General features: G+C 38.8%; 1 protein-coding gene across 1 annotated transcript in view; it reads right to left on the bottom strand.

Moving 5' to 3' along the window:
• SPTLC3 (serine palmitoyltransferase long chain base subunit 3) overlaps positions 1-22,404 on the bottom strand; it is a 168,000-nt gene that overhangs the window by 13,620 nt on the left and 131,976 nt on the right. The window contains exon 10 of the mRNA XM_079128498.1: positions 4,114-4,249. Coding sequence (XP_078984624.1) covers positions 4,114-4,249 — 136 coding nt within the window. The remainder of the gene's footprint in view (positions 1-4,113; positions 4,250-22,404) is intronic.

Here is a 22,404-nt window from a genome sequence, read left to right on the forward strand (position 1 = left end):
GGCTCTGTTGCTCTCTGCAGGAAACCTTAATTACTGAGTGGCTCTACCCATAAGTAAAGTAAAAGCCTCAGATCTGTTCTGAGCATTAAGAGGTTGCTGGTGTATTATTTTAGGCTGGATGCTGACAGTGCCACAAAAACCTACAGTCATAACTCAGGAAGAATTTAGAACCAGACTTGGAGAGTAAGGCTGCTTGCCCATTCATCTGTCTTGCTGTTTGGTAGTCTGCCTTTTGGTTGCTTCACACAGAAGACAGGTTATCAAATGGAGCAGTGGAGACTTGGGAGGCCTACAGGACACATGGCCTCTCTGGCTCCCTGGCTTGGGCAAGGCAAGATTAGCCCTTTGATTTCGACTGTTCTGTCTCCTTCTTGATCACCCTATGGAAGGCTGCCCACGGAACTGCACAGGATGAGAGCTCATAATTGTCTGAGAAACAAGTCAAGTGCTTTTATTGCTAGCGTACAAACCACCTGACCCATGATCTCAGGCCATGTTCGGGGCTCCCAGAAGACCATTTTCACTGTCTGCATGTTTCCCTTTGTACCAAAGGAAGCAAGTTTTGCCAAAGAATGTAGAGTAAAATATATGACTCCATTGATTCATTAGGCTAATTCAGGGTCTCCCTGGAGCATTTTTGACTTGAAAACTTATACTACCACAGCTAACATCCTTATATTAATGTATATGGTTAGACTGAACATTTTATATAATAAGCTTCTGGGTTTTATCCTCCAAAGCAAATTAGAACTTGCAGAGGCAGGAAAAAGCTAAGCTAGGTGAAATAATGATGATGATGACGACGATGATAATGATGATGATAGTGATAAAGATTAGTATATCACTACATGCAGCATGACCATGTCTTGTATACCACCGTCTTCTAAATTCGTGACAAGGAAGGAAAATACAAACCTTCCCTATACCACTTACTAAATATGTTACAGTTTTGATTATTCAAGTGCTCATTTCATGGGTGACATCACATTACACTGGATGCCATAGATGATTTCAGTGGTAGAGCTGTAACAGGACTAGAGACTATTCTTTTATTCAATAGAGATGGAAATGTGGAGAAACCACAATGTTTTAATAACATGAAAGGTTTTTAAATGTGTAAATTAAAGAAGTGCTTTCTATACTGTCTGATACAATTAACTCCCTGTTTCTCTGCATATAAACCTTCAATGGAAGAAGTATGATAGAAAGGAAAAAAGGCAGCAAAGTAATCTCTTACCAGCAACTCCTGCTAGCAATAGATGTTATTATCTTTTCTTTCTAATCTTTTCTCAGTTTCTTTAGGAAATCCGAACAGATATTTTTCTGTCTGATGCCTTTTGAATCACCAATGATGACATTCAGGAGAGTTTTATTTATACTGTTTTTTTAATGAGATGTGCATTTTCTCCTATGGATTGAAGCTTGAGAGGCTGAGCTGTGTATTCAAAAGTGCTCAGGTTTAGGAGGCAAATGGCTTTGAATTCTGAACTCTGTTGCCTACAACCTGTGTGAGCCTCAGAAAGCAGTTTCTAAGCAGTTTCTGCTGACTGTTATGTCAGTATCCCACCCTCAGTGGATAAAACTAGTGATAAGCAGTGGGTCATCACTGGCATCAAACACCCTTGTTTAGTATATAATCAGAATTCAGCAATTTTAGCTTCTCCTGGAAAATAATATTCAAGTGGAATGAACACAATACTTCAATATATCATCTAGTACCCAGTAGAGCATAATTGCTGCAGAGTATAGCAGAATCTTTACCTATTATTTTTCAAGGGAGTTCTGTTCTTATTAATGTAACCAAAATTGCAATAATCATTTTGGAGAGTCATGCAACCACAATGACTCAACATCCATCAATACTTAATTGAAACTAATAATAATCATTATGCTGTTAGAATAGTAATCATAGCAGTAATAATGGCTATCATTGATTGAATGCTTCATAGTAAACCAAGAACTATGTTAAGTGCACTATACACATTATTGATATTAATAACAACTAATACTGAGTGGCTCCTATGTAAGAGTCAACATGCCAGTAAAGACTGTACCTTGTTTAATCTTCATAATGATCTTAGGAAGCAGGTACTTTTTTATATCCCAATTTATACATGAGAAAACTGGGATTTCAGAAGGTTGGATCACTTGTCCAAGATTCCCCAGATTCCTAAGAGGCAGTCAAAATTCTTTTTTGATTCCCCAACACTCAGTATGACATAGAGCATAACTTTTACATGAGGCATACTGTATTAGTGACTTCCTGAATTGAAATGCATTTGAAGTGCTGGCTCGCTATTGTGCATATAGATAACAGTTATGTACTATATACCTTAGAAAACTAGAAAAAAGGATTTTGAGTGTTTTCACTAGAAAGAAATTGATGTTTGAGGGGACAGACGCGTTTAACCTAATTTAAACATTACACAATGTATACGTATACTGTAACATCACATGATACCCCCAAAATATGTGCATTTTAATATTTTATATATCATTTTTATGTATCACTTAAAAATAGATATAATTAGTAGAAAAGGCTTTACTTGCCTTTTTTTTTTTTTTTTTTTTTTCCTGTTCATGACTCTTCTCATTAGGTTGGTTCATTTTTCCAACATGTTGAGATCCTAATTCTGGCTCTCATCAAAGTCAAAACTACTCCTGGTGTGGTGGAGTGGTGGCATACTTCTTTATGCCACCACTCCCACATTGTGCATTCTATCCCCAAGCAAGTTTATTTTGGGTGGCTTCTTTTGAATTAAAGATCAAATATTAGTTACAGAAGAACTAAGTTTGGAATTTTCCTTCCAGAATATGCCATTTTGCCAGTCACTTTGAGCGTTTGTGAGTGTGTGTATATGTGTGTGTGCCTTCCAAAATCATGTGGTTAAGGATATTAGACTATCTGCTACTTGGAATCACTGCCACAGAATGCCATGGTATATAACATTTCTGTAGCAGTCTATCTCCTTGGACGCTCCATGCATTGTTTTCCTGACTCAGATTTGTGAATAAAGGGACAACTGGTGGCTGGTGTGGCATGCTAAACAATTCATCTTTATATTTTAGCTGTTTGTTACTTTGCTGTGGTGAAGTGACATAAGAGCATGCTTCAAAGAATCAGTCTTAGAACTCAACCCTACTCTCCCGAGTTTTCAACACCTAGGTCTCACACATCTCTTTTACTGGTACTTTTCTATTGCCAATGTTCTGTCAATCCATTCAGACCTTTAGAGAGTCAAACAGAAAGCAATGGCCTTATGTTGGAAGGGAATTAAACTCTTTAGAATCTAGGAAATACGATGTTGAATATTACTTTCCACCCTATGCTTAGTCAAAGATACCGATAAATATTTAGGAAGATTTTTGGTTAACTTCCTTTTAACAGAGGTAATTAGTCTCCTATAAGTTGAAGAATGGCTCCTGTATAAAGTTGTCTGTGCTATACTGAGAAAAAGTCATTTTTTCCCTCTATATAGTTGTCATTGATGCTCAATTTCAGAGTTGCAATCAGGCGAAAACAACCCACAATAGGTTTATAGCATAGGTACTCAAATTTGATGTTGGGAAAATGAGCTTTGGTGTGAACCTAGGTTTGGGGTTTTGCTTAGTTTTACTACTGTTTGATTTATATGAGTTTGGGAAAGTTGTTGAACTGCCCTCAGCCTTGGCTTCCTCACACCTGAATGAGGATACCCTCTTCTGGGGATGACCATGAGAGTTCAGTGGGACAAAGTCTGGTTGTTTTGATATTGATATTGAGAGAACTGGGCTTTGGAAGTTCTCCCCGAGAAAGACCATGGGTTAGAAGGAGGCTCAGGATCATCCTTAATTTATCTTTCAGTAACTTCCCCAAAATTCCTAGAGCTTGAACAAGGTAGTAGGGAGAGAAGTTGACCTTAGCACCTGACTCCTTTATTATAAGACATGTGAAAAAATCCCTGCTAAGTCTGGCATGTGGCTTCTGAGAAGTTGTATAAGTGAATTCAGAACTTGAGTGCCCCTTTCAAATGCATGATCTAATAACTGTGCAGGAAAACTTCAGAGTGTCAAGGCACCATCTGAGGTCCCTTTGGGGTTCAGGTGTGACTCTAGGAGTCCTCAGATACTTACGCTACTTTACTAGGCATATAAAGGAGCACAGGAACAACTGGAGACTTATCATTGCCATAGATAATGAATCCCATTTCCTTGAGTTTCTCTCGGAAGTATTTTGTGTTTTTTGCAAGTTGCCGTATTCTCTGCAATCCTGAAAGGAGAGAGGTGTGACATCCATTGATTCCATTGAGGAGAGAGGGAAGCAAAGATCAGCTCAACTTGACAAGCATTTCTAAGTCTTTTTGTAGGTGTCCATATTAGCTGGGAGGGGTGGGTAGAGGAATAGCTCCTAGTGAACAGGTGTGGGCACATTTGTGTGCCTGGAAGACAGGATGGAAAAGAGGTACTGCTAGATGTTGTAAGCAAGTAAAGCCAGGCTAGGCTTCAGGGCCAATGGGAAATGGGAAATACTTATTTGGTGTGAATTCTGTGCTAAGTGCATTAAACACATTAATTTAGAAGAAGCAAGTGTGATAAGAAGTACACACACACACACACACACACACACTCACACACACACACACCATTTGCTGGTAAATATATTTTAACCAAATTGAGCTGGCCTATTAAATTACCCCTTATGTAAGTCTCTAATCAAAGGATGATTCAACCTGGTTTTGAAAGAAGTAGAATATTCCTGGATAAAGATTACTCCAGCCGTTATCATGACTGTTTTGTGAAGCATTTGGTGGGATTAGGGAAAAAGAAAAGAAAAAAGGGGGAAAAAAGGTGGGGATATGTTTCCTCAGCCAGGGGAGGGGAAAAGGATAAGACAAGAATAAGAGTATATGTGTCCTCCATATCAAAGGTTTTTGGTGCTTCAGTTCAAAAGCTTATTCTCTGTTTCAAGTATGTGTCCCAAAGCAGGGGTCACACATGTAAGATGATAAAGGGAATTAAAGAGCAGGAGAAGTTCTGAAGACAACTGCCTACTCCAGTCCTGCATTCAAGAGGTAGGTGACTAAAGCAGCCAGAATTAGAGAGTGTGTGCTCAAGGAAAATTAAGAGGATCGAACAACTGAGTCCCCTAGAAGTCAACCCAATATTTTCATTTGATGCAGGGTTACTGTTCAGTGGAAACATTCTACTTCAGTTGTGCTGGTTGTCTGTAGCTTTCCTCCATTCTGATTGGTCAGATGTTCATTCAGACTGAACCAGAGGTCACACTCTAGAAGTTATCCAATATTTCGAACATCCACTCATGGATATTTGGAACACTCCAGATGGAAGAAGGCTAAAACTGTCAAAACCATGTCAATCGTGGCCATCTAGTACCTCCTCAGAAAATGGCCCCAGATTGTGCACAAAGGATTGAGCAGTGGGTATCTTCTGCTGAGCATCTTTCCTCCAGATCAACTGAGGAAGAAATGAAAGAACAGGGTAATCCTCAAGCTACATCTTTGTTACCATGCAAAGGAAGTGTGCTTGAGAATAGTGTTGGCTCTGATGAAAGCCAAGGCACAAGAAAAGGTCTTGGGTGGCATCATTTGAATATTTGGGTTCAGCCACTCTGAGGTTAGGCCATCATTTAGATTTCCCTGTTGTGTGAACCAATAAATGTCCTTTTCTGTTACCTTCAAGTGAATGTGTCCTAAGTGACACAGGTGGCCATTAATTGGATCAGGTGGCTTGAAGGATAATAATAATATAAACAACAACAATTATAGCACACATGTGTCTAATGTCACCAGTGTCATCACCACTTGGCTTTTAGTAACTTATTTAATCTTTGCACCAACCATATTGAGGTAGGTACCATAATCCTATGTTATACATGGGGGACAAGAAGTAACTTACTTGAGTTCACATAGGTGGTGGGTAGCCAAGCCAGAATTTAATTTAATTGGGTTCTAGAATCTGTGCTATTAATCCCTACACTATAGCGCTCTGCCTAGGAAATGGGTGGTGGCCATATCATCTCAAATTTTTTAATAAAAATCTTATCTCTGCCAGCTGCTTAAATCACAAGTACATGTTTGTTTGTTTATTTATGTATTTGTTTATTTTTGTAATAGAGATAGTTGAGAGGTTGAAGGCTGAGAAATTTTTTGACAACCTCATGTTGTAAGAGGTTGGGGACATCAAGGATTAGAAGCCATGGCCTGCTAAAGGGAAGAACTGGCAAACCCCTTTCACTTTTGGTGGGGGCTTGAAGCTTTGCACCTAAGAAGTAAAGATGAAACAGTAGAGTAGCTTCCAAAGTAAAGATGAAACAGTAGAGTAGCTTCCAAAGACCACTTTCTTTATATGTTAGAGTGACATGTGTTCAGTAGGTTCTGTCATTCCCCAAATACCTCATATCTTCCTTTAAGAGTTTTTCTTTGCTCATTAGACCCAAATGGACTTAACCTGTGAATCTTAATTGTGCTAACAATATATGCAGAGGGTTGGAGATTATGTTGAGAAGAACATCAACCAAGGAGCACAATGTTGAATGCTACAATTTTGTGCTTGTTTTCTTCTCTTTTCTTTCTTTCTCTTTTATTCTTGGTCCAATTTCATCAAGTTCCAAGGTAAATAAATACAACTTGGAAGCACACAAACATTGCAATGGATAATAAGAGCTGTCAGATTCATTTGTATGAACTTTTCTACCACGGAATATGGAAAACAAAGTCATGGTTTGAAAGTCTTTCATGGTCAGGAAAGATATCATTTTGCTCTATTCTTTTCTGTGCTTGTTTTCTCTTTTATCCTTCCTATAACCTCAGTTTAAGGAAGATCCAACACTGCCAGTTCCTACCAAGCAGACCATGATTAAGAAAGTATCTGGTATACTGTATTTTCTCAGGGAAATTGGCCTTTCATTTCCATCATTCTGGCCACAGACAATGAAAAGAGGATGCCCTTGACCTGAGTGAAGTTCATTTGGGTATTGGACAGGGAACCATGAAGTAATCAGTCAAAGGAACCTTGACAAAGACGTGATAAATATGAAGTAGACCAACCAGATCTCTGGCTAATAGAGTGTGGATGTGAAAAATTCAGTGAGAACTAATAGTTGATAATAGTAAGAGTGGAAATTGAAAGACATAGAGAGAAAAGCTTATTAAACAGAATCTATGAGACAGAGTAAATCATTGGTTGACAGGAGCTATGGCAACCTATGAAGAAGAGAGGTGGGTAGTTCAAGGTTAGACAGTAGTGATAGAAGATACAGAAAAGGCTTATAGTCTAGTGGGGAAAGTAGACATGAATTAAATAATCACACAAATAGATATAAAACTACAATTCTAATAAGGGCTGTAAAGAAATGTTACACAGTGTTACAAGAGCTCACATTAGGGAGGTTGGAACAAATCTGAGACACTCAAAAAATGATATGAGCTAGCACTGAAGGAATAGCAAATGTTAATCAAAGTAAAAAGCCAGAAAAGAGTATGCTAGTAGAGAAAATAAATACAATGGTGCCATGGTTTTTAGGAAACCAGAGTAGTTGAGAACCAAGCAACATGTGAAATGTGATTGAGTATGAGGCAAAATAAGGCTGGAAAGATGGAAGATTGTCTAAAAAAAAGGACAGGGATATGAGTCTGTAGGGGTTAAAGAATCTCATGTTTAGTGGTTGGGAAGAGGAGGCTAAACCTAAAAGGGAGACAAAACAGTACCAATCTGAGAACAAGAAGATACATCAGAAGATGGAATCCATTGGATTTATCAATACAGCAGTCATTGAAAATCTTTACTTTGAGATTCCTGAATGGCATGTTGGTTTTACAGAAACAGTTGCAAGTATGGTATTCTTTATGCATGTTTTAGTCAGCTTTTTCACTGCTGTGACCAAAAGACCTGACAAGAAAATTTTAGAGAAGGAAAAGTTTAAGTTTATTTGACACTCACTGTTTCTGAGTTCCACAGATGGCCAATTCCATTGCTCTGTGCCCAAGATGAGGCAGAACATCATGGCAGAAGGGTGTGGCAGAGGAAAGCAGCTCAGGGCAGGACGCCAGGAAGCAAAGAGAGACTTCTCCTCTTACCGAGAACAAAATATAAACTATATATAACCCAAAGGCAGGCCCCAGAGACCCACCTCCTCCAGCCACACTCTACCTGCCTACACTTAACCCAGTTAATCCCTATTAGGTGATTAATACACTGATTAGGTTAAGACTCTCACAACCCAATCATTTCATCCCTAAACTTTCTAGCATTGTTTCACACATGAACCTTTGGGGGACATGTAATATCTAAACCATAACAATGCATATGTCCTTTTCTTTTCCCACTTACTTCTTTCAACAAAATAATAGTGCATTTCTCCATTTTCCAATTCTAGACTTGCCACATAGATGTAAATGATCTGAGGGGGTGTACAACAATTTGTACAAATTCTGTTGCATAGAAACAGTCTCCTTGGTGTTTAAAAAGAGAATAATTTTGTAACATCTGAAGTGCCCCTTGGAAAGTCAGATGCGTATAGAGAGCAGTCTATTTGAAGATTAAAAACTAGAAATTAGGAAGGAGAATATTTACTTAAAAGTTCATTCATACATCAAAACTCTGTCGAGAGAGATAAGAACATGGGGAGGAGGGAAAGACTACAGGCAGAAGGAAAAGATGAGTGCTGTGGTAAGATTTGTTATAAAGGTGATTGAAATAAAGGCACAGAAATACATCCCAGCCACCAAAATGTATTCCATATGTCCTGTCCCCTTGTGTGTTCAGCTCTTTTGTTGATCGTTAGCTGCAGAATGAATAGATGACTTCATCAAGCTGGGTCTGATGACTCCTAAATGTTCCCCCTCTAAGACTGGAAGGATTTCCTGGCCTGGAAGTGCCTGAATGACTTAAATTGCTTTTCCCAATGGCATTATCTTTGCACTTGCCTTTAATGACTCATCTATCATTAGGCTGCTCAGCTACTTAATTGGCCCCGTCTGTCCCCTCTGCCTTGATTAACCCAAGTAACTGGATCATCAGCTAATGTCACCACTCCAGAGCTTCTAGATCCTTGGGAGACTTGACCAAACAGATCATAATATTGGTTCCGGGGATACCTGACTTGTAACAACTGAATGTTTTGCTGTCGCTCTGTCTTTTCTATCTTTGAACTGGTTATTAGCACAGCATGGTTGACAAGCAGTCATGACACACTTTGTGGTCACCATGTTTCCTCATATAGGTCACTATAAATGCCTTTGAGGTCTTTGGAGTTGGCCAAGATACAGCTCCTTTCAATTACTCTATTGCTCACTCTTTAAAATTGGAAACATTTGCATTTTCTGAGGGCCTGGGGGCAGAGGAGAATTTGTACATATAAAACGCTACTCATCTAGACAGGATGTGGGTGATTTTATTAATTACTTTGTGCCTTGAGATCCTTGCTTGAAGAGTACTTTGCAAAAACATAAGGAATATTTGGCACAAATCCTTTTCTACAGTATTGGTTGTTGCCAGGATAGCACCTGGGCACTCAGGAGATAGGGTATGGGCAACAAAATCTCCTTTGAAATGCTGAAAATTCCTAAGAGTTTCTGATTCTTCCTCCATATCGTACAAGGAAGTTAGGAAAGGTCCTTACTTAGATAAGGAATAAGAAGATTTCTTATGCAGAGCTCTGGAGAATTTATGTGTTTATTTTGCCTAATTCTGGGTTCTTTGAGGAGGCTGTTGAGTGAAAATGAACAGATTTTGGAGTTAAATGGACTAGGAATCAAATTCTACCTGGAGAACTTAAAGCCTTGAAATCTTGGTACTATCTGTTAAATGGAGATAAGCTTATCTCCCAGGAAGATTGAAGGAATAAAGGGATTCATGCAGGAAAACTGCTTGGTACTATATCTGGCATTCAGCAAGCACTCAAAAAGTTAATTATCTTTTCCAATAGGGCAGTAGCCCTCAGCATCTTCAGTGTCACCTTGGAATCATCTGGAGAGTTTGGAAAAATTCCATTGCCCAAGCTGTATCCCAAGCCACATGAATCAGGGTCTCTGCACATGAGACTGGGTATGAATTTTGGTTTTCACAAGGTGAAATTTTTGTGGGGGCGACCTGCTCCCTTGACAGCTACCTGCTCCCAAGTACCCAACTTGAGATCGGCCCCACTGTCACCCTCACCTCTTTCATGAGGGTGGATAAAATCAGGGATGAACCCATTGCGACTGACAACCTGTATGTTGCTGTTCTTTCTGGTTAGATCTCTAGCCCTGTTGGCTTGAGAGATGGACTAGGTTAACAGAGGCCACGAGTGCTTTAACCTTCCCTCCAATGCTGTTAAAACAAAAACAGCTGGGGCAGAGGAAGGAAAACAAATAAAACACAAAGCATCTTACTACAAAGCTTTGCAGTCCCCTAATAAAAACAATGGTCTGTGGTGTTTCCAAAACTATGTTTGGGACGACTCGGTCTCCCAGAGGGCCAGAAGGAATTACAGACAGTGGAAACTACCAGAATGACCTGTCTTAAAAAAAGGAAGATTTCTTCCTTGTCAAACCATTGGTACACAAAAAAAGAGAAAGGCATTTCCCCCATAAGATAAAGAAAAATTTGATGAGCTCATGGGCCAATACCAGTGCCACACTCACTTTCTAATGGAGGAAACACGAATATACCCAAATGCCACCGGATGATTTAGTTTATTATTTCCTAGGCTCAAAAATGGACACACAGAAATATACACTGCTTATACCTCCTTAAATTATTTATCACATCACTGTTGTTGGAATACAGACTAGACAATTCAAATATGCTCCTAGGCAGTTTAGTTTGGAAAATGTTCTCCTTGTCTCTAGCGATGGAAAGTATCATTCCATAAAACATTTGTCAGCATTTAAGAAGTTCATATTTATGAAAAATTTATCCAGGGAAAATCAAATTGATATTAAAGAATGCCTACAGTGTTCTAAGAATGTTCTCTCCACTTCTCTGCACATTGTGCCCTTGGCTGCTCCCCCTGGCAAGGTGTTGGGGTGCTGGGGAGAGATCTGGGAGTAAAATTTCAGTGTGGCAGCGGGAACCCAGAGTCTGTTATTTTAAGTACTGGACACCAGACAGGACATTGTGTTTCCAACACACTCAGGGGCAGAGAGATCTCAGTAAAGATCAAGAGGCTATAGAGCGGTGAGAATCATAAGAATCACATTAGCAGTGACAAGCTTCCCAGTGGGGTGGAGAAAACAGCATTTGGAGTGGTTTGCTGAGAGGAACGCACATTTTTATCAGGCATTGAAGCTCTCCCTTTTGATGTCGGGATTCCAAGGTTACGGCATGTTTTATAGTCACATACACATGTTCCAAGGGCTCTCCAGGCTGCTCAGTCATGCCCCTGTGGAATGCATGCAGGAGCTGGCTGGTCATCAGGGTGGGTGGCTGGATGTCTGCGTGGACAAATTTCAAGGACTCTGAAGACAACCCTTCACTTCCCCATCAGGTTGCTCAACAACAACGTTAGGGATTTAATCCACAAGGGAGGGTAAGAAAAGACATCACTTGCATATCTACTGGGAGCCAGCAAATGATGTTTTGGGGTTTCCATTACAGATGAGGAAACTGAGACTTGGAGATCAGGAAAGCATTATTCAGATGATCTGGAAATGCCCGAGACACAGTCTGCCCTTTGGAAGTGCTGGCTAATTCATTCAGTATGATCTATGAATCCTATGATTCATGGATACATACATTTCACACATGAAAAATACTATGTACAGGAACCAGGCTAGCTGTGCAGGTGGGAGTAGAAGCTGAAAATATTCTGAAGACTGTTTAGAAAGAAAGGTTCTAATAGAAGACAGTATAAATATCCAATACTATACCACCAAAAATAAGTACCCTAAAACAGATATAAATATTCCTACTGCTTTGTTTCATGAATACTTATTGAATGAATGATGGGGCTTAATATTCATTTGCATTTGAACAGAGAACAATTTCTTAGCAAGTCACCAGTAATGGAATTTTACACATTAAAGGAAGTAATTTGGGAGAAAAGCCTTCTGGAAACCCTTGTAAATCAGTGATTCTTAAGCAGAGGGATACACCAGAGCCTTCTGGAATTTTTAAAGTTTATTTTATTTAATTTTTAGAATACACACATTAACCTCCCTCTGCATGTATTCTGTTCTAGAAGGGATGTTTATAAAACAACTCTCTGGGCAATTACGGTGTGTACCCCAGTTAAGAACAATTGCTCAAAGTATAAATTATATCAAGGTGGTTGAATCTATACAAGTAATGATTGGTCATAATTGAAGGCATTCTGTGGTAAAGAATTTTTGCTATCCATCAACATGATCCTTGTCAGGTTCCATCTGTCCCTTTTTCTATGAAGATGAGCAAGTCACTCATCATCTCTGAACCTCAATTTACTATTAGATGGGGATGACAGTAATAGGTGCTCCACGTATTTCCTAGGACTTTGGCGAGGAGGATTAATTTAGCATCTGCTTATTTAGGGCTCCTTATGTGCAGGCTGTTGTGTTCAGCAGAGGATTGAAAGACGAACATGTTCACTATTTTCAAAAAGCTTATAAACTATAAAATGTAATACAATCATAACAGAAGTTGGAAAATCAAGTGCCTCATGAAAGAAGTACTGAGGGTTTAGAGTAGAGACCTGGAAGTGGTTAGTTCGTGTCTTGGGCACATAAGTTTAGTGGGTGTTACAGCAGGAATGGTGACTCACTTGCCTAGAACATTTGGATTGGAGTCATGTAAAGATTCTGGAGTCAGATCAATGGGAGCTGCCAATTCCACCCTGAGAGTCAGAATTTGGAGATGGGCAGTAGGAAGCAAAGACAGCATCATAAGCTAAAATAGCATGTTCTGAGGGGGTTTAGGAAGATGAAGTTCATAGTGTATAGTGCATGGATTCAGAGAAGGGAAACACAGCAGTACAAGCTGAACAGTCAGAGTGGTGTAAATGTCCAAAGTAGGTGAGGAGATAGTGTCAATGATTCTTTTGATTTCTACCACAGAGGCACAAATCCTGGGCTGGGTAACCTAGTGAATAGGTCCCTTGAAAGAACTCTGAGAACTCATGTAAAGGAAGGCCACCAGCAGACCCTCTTTGGGGCAGCCACCTACATAATTAAGCATTATGTTTCCAAAGCTCTTGCTTGGGAGGACTGCACTGCAGAAGCTCCCAGAAGGAGTGGGTTGTGGGGAGAACAGATGGAAAGACCTTCACTTTGGCTTTAAACAACAGTACCACAGACAGGTGATCAAGGATTGTGGTGAACCTAATTTCCTGGGTTCAATATCAACACTATCCCCTTGGGCAAGGTACTTCATCTTTCTGTAACTTGGGTTTTTCAGGGGTAAAATGGAAATGATGATGATGATGATGATGATGATGAAGAATAATAATTGCCATTTAATACTATGATAAGTATTAATATTAAGCATGCAATTGAGTGATGGGCACACAATAAATTCAGTGTTATAAAAATTTTAAACATATGTTTTATATAATGGATTTCAATTAACATTTCATTTGAAAAAATTCTAAGTTTCAAAAATATTGTGCTGGCGATATAGCCCAACACGTAGGGAGCCTGCCTCCCATGCTTGAGACCAGGGTTCGAGACCCCAGCACTGTTAGATTATGGAAATTACAAACAAACAAAGGAGACCAAAAATATTAAAACCATTAGGGGGTGGTGGTTTTGGTTCAGCGGTAGAGTGCTTGCCTAGCACGAGTGAGGCCCTGGGTTCCATCCTCAGCAACACATAAAAATAAAGTATTGTGTTCACTTACAACTAAAAAATAACATTTAAAAAACAAAAACATGAAATATTACAATCATTAATCTGAACAAAATCCTGACTGCTTGACTTGGGTTTGCTCTCTAAAGTTGGTCCTGTAGTCGATGTCACTACAGTTCATCAGGCTGCCTCTGTGCCAACATCTTCCTATCTCCCAGAGTTAATCGTTCATTGGAATAACTTTTGTCCTAAGTGCTCAGGTTGAGCCAGATGATCACTGAGAATCTGACTACATAAAGTTCTCCTACTTCACATGGGGTGCAAGCTTTAGAAACATGAACCAATAGCACCTGACACAGGTGCTATTCTGCAATAAATAATAGACAGCAAGATCAGCTTGATGACGTGGGTGGATATGTGTAGAGGGGACTCACCTCTTCCTGAAGAAAGAGATTCAAAGAGAGAGAGAGGAAGGGATTTGATGGGAGGGAGACTCCATTGCTGGCTTTGGCAATGGTGGGTCAATGGTGAAGAATGAGAGTGGACCTGACTGACAACCAACAAGGACATGGGGACCTCAGTCCTACACCACCAAAGAATTGAATTTTGTCACAACCAGGTGAGCCTGGAAGAAGAGTTGAGTTTCAGATGAAGACATAGCTGCTGACACTTTGATTTCAGCCTCATGAGAATCTGAGCAGAGAACACCCTGTCCCCAGACTCCCGACACAAAGAAACTGATAATAAATGGGCCTTGTTTAAGCCTCTGTTTGTGGTCATTTGTTATGCAGAAATAGAAAGCAAAAACATTCCCTCTAGCCTAAACACACACATGCAGGATTCCACCTGCTAAATCCTCCCCAGCTGTGACAGTTGAGGTACCTGGTTTTCCTAACAAAATACTCCAAACCAGAGTGGGGTTTGCTACTTAGTTGAAACTGAGCCCATGATGAGAAAAAACAAAGAATAATGTGCAAAACCAGCTCTGGGAGATGCCACAGATGGAACTGAGTCCTTTCCTTCTCCAGTTGTACTGAGGTCGCATGGAATTCTAGGCATGTTACCTCACAACTCTCCCACCTCAGAGGCCATCCACACAGAGGAGACAAATGAGAAGAGGAGTCATGATGTATAAAGATTTTGTTTGCAAGATGGCTGGAAGAAGTGGCCACACTATCCTTCGGCCCACATGCCATCTAAAAAATCGAACAGATTTCCTTTACACTCTTGCTGGGGAAAAATTTTTAAAGGACTCCAAGCAAGTACAGAATTTCCTGGACTGCCATAAAATCCTACTCCTGGCTAATTTTAAGATGAAGCAAATGAAGGGGTGGAAGATTCTGGAACAAACTTGCCAGTCATTTTTCTACAATCAGGCCAAAGTCTCCTCCTAGCTAGAGTTCAGTTTGTTGGTTAATTTTGTGTTTGTTGGACAAACCCAAGTTGTCCTACATGTATTTAAGAAGCTACAGGGCAGGGAGGCAATGCTTGTCACCTTGATTGCTAACCCTGACCTTAGTTTTTCACACACAAAAAGACCAGGTAGATTTTTTTTTTAACCCCCCAGCACAGGTGATTAATCATGGGCCCAGGCAGGCCCTCAGTTGAAAGCCAGTGGAGCGTAGCACCTGACATCTGTTTTGTATTAGCTATTGCTGAAATGCCAGTGGCCTGAAACCATTTAGAAAACGCAGCTCTCTGTGCCCTCTGTCTCTTTCTTGGCCTCTTTCTGTGTCTCCAGCTGGTAACCAAGTGGCAAATATATTTAGTAAGCAGCAGTTAGCACCTCTCACAAAAATACCAGGGGCCTTTGATGCCAGGGACCTCAGATGGTGCATTTTAGGTGGAATTATCTGTGGATGCCACTTGTATTCAACAAGGGACCTCAGAGGGACAGAACTAATCCTCCCTAGGAGGATTGTTGTTACTGACTTTGACAGAGAGAAAAAAAATTGGAGGAAGCCAATTTGATATTCACAAACTCTTTGCTGTGATTAAAAAAAAAAAAATGAGAAATATGAAAAAAAACCAAGACCTTTTAAAACTGGGTGTTTAATTATTGTTGTTGTATTGTTTTGATTGCAGTCCTTTGTGCTTCCTCAGAGGAGCGACAGAATTTCTATGGAAGAGTAAAATTCTGCAATAAATAACAGACACCCAGATCAGCTTGATGATGTGGGTGGATATGTGTAGTTTGCATCCCCCAAACAGCTGGCATTGAAGAAAAGCAGTGCCTGATGAGAGAAGTTTGTGACTGTATCTGATGTCAAAAATAAACAGTAGGAAAGCAAGAAAATTCCTCTCTTGAGAGCTAATTGCTGTCACCCAATGTACTCCTTTCTCCCCCAACCCTCTCAATGCCCTAAATCTTCCCACTTAGTCACTCCTGGTTTTTAAACCTATCAAACTCAAGTGTAAAAATATGTGTGCCCTGTTCCAGGGACCAGAGCAAAGGTTGAAGGTCACAGCTGGAAGGGACTGGTGCCACTTTCTCCAAGTCCACATTGGGTTAGAAGCAGGGTCAATACCTCATCTGCCAATCTCATGATAAACTTTCACAAATGATCAGAATGAAGGAAATCATCCTTTCAAAATGAGTTTTAAATAAGGCACAGTTGTATTTTTTCAAAGTAAATACATTCCAAGTTTTACTCTTTTTCCCTTTATCTTTTATCTACAAAATTTACATAAAATTGATTTTTCAAATTAATGAAGTTACTTGAAAGACACTGGCATTTTATTCGATTCCTTCTCTTAATAATTGAATGAAACCCAGAAATCTGAACTTTTGAATTAAAAAAAAAAAAGAGTCCCAGATATGGTACAACATGAATTATGTGGCATGAACTTGACCACTGAGATATAACAACAGAAGCACACAGCTTTTAGTGCTTCTTCAAAGTAGATGAAATGTTGAAAGTGATGTTGATCACGATTTTATTTTTATATAACTCAAGTTTGATATGGAATCTCATTTCATTTCTCTGTCTGGGCTCCGAATTCAGTCTTTCCTGTGTCTTGTTATCTCTGTCAGTCAAGAGCTGGAGCTAATGTGATCCAAATCAGAGGTTCAATTCCCACTCAGGCCTGTTAGGTTTCTCTTGAGTCCCAAAAGAACTCAAGGAGAAATGAGTGAGAGAGTTGGGGCTAACCCCAAATAAACCCATCCAATTCAGATAATCAGTCCGTGTGTGTGTTTTTAAATAGAAATTTACAATTTTCTAATAATGATGCCATTTTCCCTCTTACACCTTTTGACAATAATAAAAAAAGAATCCTAGAGTTCTATGTTAATATTTCCAACATATACTTTCTCCCCTCTTCTGATCTGAACTCCAGAACATTTGGGATTGTATGCCATGTTAATTTATTTTAGAGAAGGATTATCCTTGGGAGGATACAAAGTACACAGTATTGGTTAACTTAGTGACATATGATGTGAATACCTGCCATGTGGAAGGATAGAGTCCTGTGAAAAAGAATCCAGAAGTGAATGCAGTTAAAAGTCAGACTGATAAACCTCAGAGTCCCTATAAAAAGAAGAGATTCTCTATCACTGAGTTACATCCCCAGGATACATTCTTTTTTCTATTTCTTATTTAGTTATTATTATTATTATTTTGATTCATTGTACACAAATGGGGTATAATTTTCATTTTTATGTTTGTACATGAAGTAGAGTCACACTGAAAAAATAGAAAAAAAAATCCTAACTCAGTGATAGAGCACCCATGAAATCAATCACCAATACTACAAAAAAAGTTACTAAATGTAAAATAAGGAAAAATTAGTAAACAACAACAACAACAACAAACATATTGGGGTTAGATTACATGGTCCCCCCTTACTGTAGTTTGGTTACTCTTTCTGTAGTTTTTGTTACCCATAGTCAACTATGGCTTGAAAATATTAAATGAAAAATTCCAGAAATAAACAATTCATAAGTTTTGAATAACTTGAAAAACTAAAAAAAGAAGAGATCCATCTCTAGTCCTTTGGACTTTATTTGCTTTTGTTCTTTATTACTTTTGCTCTATTCCAGGTCAAGAGTTTATGTATTAAGTCACTATGAAAAGACTGGGGAACAGTCTAAATATATAATACACTTTTATCTTACAGTTATGTCCATCAGACAGTCTGAGAAAAGCAAGTCCTGGACTGAAGTTAACTACTGTGACAAAGACTGGTTACCTATTCACAGAACTCATGTTCTACTCCTAAGCAGGTGATGAACTTCATTTTCCCGGATCCCTGTGTGGTTAGGCAAAGTCATGTGACTGAGTTATGGCCAATAGAATTTGGGCAGAAATGTGCCTCTCCAGTCATGGCCTATAAAAATAGCACAAAAGATCCTCTACCCTCTTTTCCCTTTTGGTGGTAAACTTGAAAGCACATGTGACACTGAAGGAACCATAAAATGGAAGGAGGCTGACTAACTTCCTGAAAGAGAACAACTGGCTCAACAGGAACACCAATTTTGGATTTTATATGAGGAAAAAGTAAATTTCCATTGTGTAAATCCACTGACATGTTGAGTTTTCTTTGTTACAACAACCAATCCTAACTAATACTGCCCATACAAAGAAGGATACTATGAAAAATTAATAAGAATTTAAAACCCTAATGCCTCTCTATCTTTTCTTTTTTATTGAGGACCTTGCACATGCTACAAAAGTGCTCTATCACTGAGCTACAGCCCCAGCCCACCTCCCTTTTATTAGCTATATATTGTGAAATGTAATCTGCATTTTTCATGGGAATTTCAGTTTCTTAAGCTCTCATTACTAGTCACCAAATTAAGTCATGAAAACAAGGAGTTTCTTGATTGAAAAACATCCAAAGTACGAATCATCAAGAAGGGAGAGGAATTGAAGAGGGGATGGAAAAGATCATTTTGAATGGTTAAGAATCAATCCATTCTCTTATATGTCAGAAATATACACATCTGGACAGAGAGGATTAAACTGGTGCTCCCAGACCCTGCTGATTATTGTGCATAAAAAGTTTAAATGGACTTTGAGTTTTAGATAGAGTCTTCATAGGAAATCTTAAGTGAGGGATTCAGTGAACTGCTTGGATAATTAAAGGAAAAACTCCATTTTTGTTTCTGCAATTTGAGTAGCATTAACTTGAATTATCAGTCTTCCTCACCTCACTTCTATATCTGATGGTATAGACAAACCCTTACTGTACACAATTTAAAATCGTTCATGTAGCAAAGGCATTGAAAAGTGAATTCAGATTTTGTTCCATGCATGTATGTACCCATCCATAAGTGATTATAACTTCAATATTTGAGCCAAAATAATTTATTGACCACCTCTAAAAAAAAGTTGGAAATATTTATAAATGTTTTTTAAATTCCAAGGCTTGTCCAGAAATTTTGCTTAGTTCAAAATCTAGTATTTGCTATCCATATTCATTCACATATTTGATATTTAAAGCACAGTTAAATAATAAATCACTGTCTATTTGGAGGGCTGGATTAGGAGTGCATGTAACTAATAGGAACAAAAACCTTCAGAAACTGGAGGGGCAGCAGAGGGTTATCAAGATAGGGTTCAAAAGGATTAAGAGAGGTTTAGAAGATATAGAATGGGTGTAGAAGGTTGTGGGAAGAGATGAGAGCCTACCAGACGGAGGACAAACTTTGAGCACACCCAGGGAGGTACAAATGCCTGGGGGATAGTTGATGAGATGTGTCCAAGCTTACACTGAATAAGGTCATTCATTCAGCCAATACACGGCTGTAAAGAAAGAGTGTTGTTTTCCCTCAATTTATCATTTAAGCCGAGGAGATCTTATTAGCAACAATGCAGGTGTAGTCTACTGAAGTAAGATATTATACATTAGGAAAGAGAATTTCGAATTTATTTTCTTTAAGTAAGTAAATTTCCACTGCTCTTTTCCTTTCCACAGACATTAATGGCCACTCAATTGTAAACAAAATCAAATTATTTCCATGCATGTGATAGCAAAAAATAATGCCATGACTTAGAAAGTTGGTGATTATTCCACTAGTGTTAATACTGAAGTTAACAGTTGAGAGAGCATTGATTAAATTGTAGACATTATGGTTTTTCCTGTAACCATTTCTGTGAAATAAAGAATGAGCTAGTCAATGGAGTAATCTAAAATTAATCACTGGCCTCCTAATTATAGCTAGAATCATTCTAATTTTTCCTATCTCTGGTTAACTCTTGTATTTAAAAAGACTTTTTAAACACAAAAATTCTAAAATATCCAAAGATTTGGATCTTTAGATATATAGTTTTGCAGATTTTAAAAGATACACATTAACAAGAAAGTTAAATGCTTGATAATATAGTCACTATTTCATGCATATAATATTGGAAGTATAACAAGAACCTTAGTATCTTACATTCAGTAGATACATTAGGTTGAGAAGATCTTTTCTTAAAACAGGCTCATGTCTCTTCACTACCATGTCATCAAAACTGTTAACCATCATGGCAGGACGATGAGTGCCAAAAGGAAGGTGATAATTATAGTGCAAAGTCAAGCAGATCCCACATAATTACAGGAAAAGCCATTCTTTCCGAGTTATGCATATGAAATATTTAGTCATAAGTTATTCCCATAACAAAGCAACACTTGGAAGTATTGCCTGTTGGGGAATCTCCTTTCTCAAACATTCGATTCTACCTATTAAAGATACACTGAAGTGATAACAAATTTAAATAATTAATGTGAATACCATCCTCTTTAACCCAAGGAACATGAGTTAGTGAAGAAATGGCAGCATCTCTGTCAGATTCCTACTATCAAATTGCATAATATAATCAATGTTGTGACCACGAAGGGTTATGACTTTACATACTTCAAAAAGTCATATGAAAGCACAAGTCGTAGGGATGGCCTGTTGTAAGGAACATGCAGTCCCCATGGGCAAAAGCCTCTTTGTTATTCCTGATGCCAAGGTGGTCACCAGTATTGAGGAGGACAGGTGAGATTCCTGTAGTCACTGAGTGAACGGGATTTACATTTTGATTGAAATAAGGGTTTAAAGAGATGGATCAAAACATGTTTCATGCTTTTCTATTTCTAGTCACCCCCCCCATCTGTTCTTCCTATTGCATATCTGCTAGGCCCCTTACCTGTGCCTGCATTGGCTAAAATTCTATTTTCTGATCTTGTTTCTTTCTGCCCACATACCCTTATTTGTTTCCTTTTCTTTATATGGAAGTGTGGTTCTTAAACTTGAGCCTGCATCCACCTCTAGAGTTTCTGATTCAAAAATGCCTACAGCAGTTCTAACAAGCCCCAGGTGATGCAGATGATGCTGGTCTAGAGACCACCCTTCGAGAACCACTGCTTTATAAATGCCCAGTCATCCCCCTCCTATCAGGCACTGCTGTCTTTATGAAACATGAAGTGATGATTGGAGACACGTGGGTGACTACATTCATGGGATTATAATCCACATATAAATGTAATGGAGCAAAACTAGTAAGGGAAACAGGCAAGTATTACAAGTCAGAGGCTGACCTTGGTGAGCAAGTTTAGTTACTTAGATGTCTGATTTAAGTACTCAAGTCTTCTGAGAAAAACAAAATGGCCCCAAGCATTTTATCAGCCTCTGCATCATGACACAATTAGGACTTAACACATGTCTTCTCAATTCAACTTGAACATGTATTGAAAGCCTATTATGGGCCAGGCTTATGCCGATGGCAATGATATGATATTGATGATGTTTATCCACAAGAAATCTACAATTCATTAGTGCCTGATGGGAAGGACAGAATGAATCCAAGTTCATTAATAAGCAGTGGTTCTCATAGAGTGGTCCTTTGACCAGTAGCATCACCTGAGTCTTATTAGAAACAATAAATATTTCATGCGGAAATCTCTGGGGGTGGGGTCAATATCCCTACAGGTGATTTTGATGCAGAATCATTTCTTTCTTTAAAGGAAAGGGAACAGGGAAGGGTAGAAGGAAATGCAAAGAGAACAGAGGCTGGGATTCTGGTAAATATCAACAGAAAAACAGAACAAAACAAAACAAAACAAAAACCCTGCAGAAAAGGGGTGGGAGAACAAGAAGAAAAATAAGAAAAATCTGAGGATAACAGCTTCTCCACAACTAAGGGAAGATCTGCTTTTAAAAAGAGAATGATGCAGAGAGGTCAAGTTCAATCTGGCAGAAGGATCAGGAGTGAACTCAGAGAGCAGAGTCCACAGAACAGAGTCCATGGAGCAGAGGGACAGAGGACAAACTGAAGGGACTGAGAAGCAACAGATAGGACAGTTCTCTGTTCTGAGATTTGCTGCAGTGGAAGAAAAAAGGGAACAAAGGGTAAAAGGAAGGCTTTTTAGGATAAGAAAAATCAACAAGTTTATGGTTGAGGAAAGGGACCAGTGCCTTTAGAAGGAATTAAGTACAGAGACCTAAAGGAGATCAGAGTTGTTTATTTGCTGAGATAAGAGGGAAAGAGAAAATGAAGAACACTATCTTTCAATAAATATTTGTTGAGAATTGGTGCCTGCCAGGCACTGCTTTTGGTATAATGAATGACACAGACAAAGCACTACTTCTCCTGAAGAGAGGAAACTGACAATAAACGATTATCTATCTATCTATCTATCTATCTATCTATCTATCTATCTATCTATCTATCTATCTATCCAATTTGCAGGCCC

Source organism: Sciurus vulgaris, assembly GCF_902686455.1.
Source record: "Sciurus vulgaris genome assembly, chromosome: 2".
NCBI lineage: Eukaryota > Metazoa > Chordata > Mammalia > Rodentia > Sciuridae > Sciurus > Sciurus vulgaris.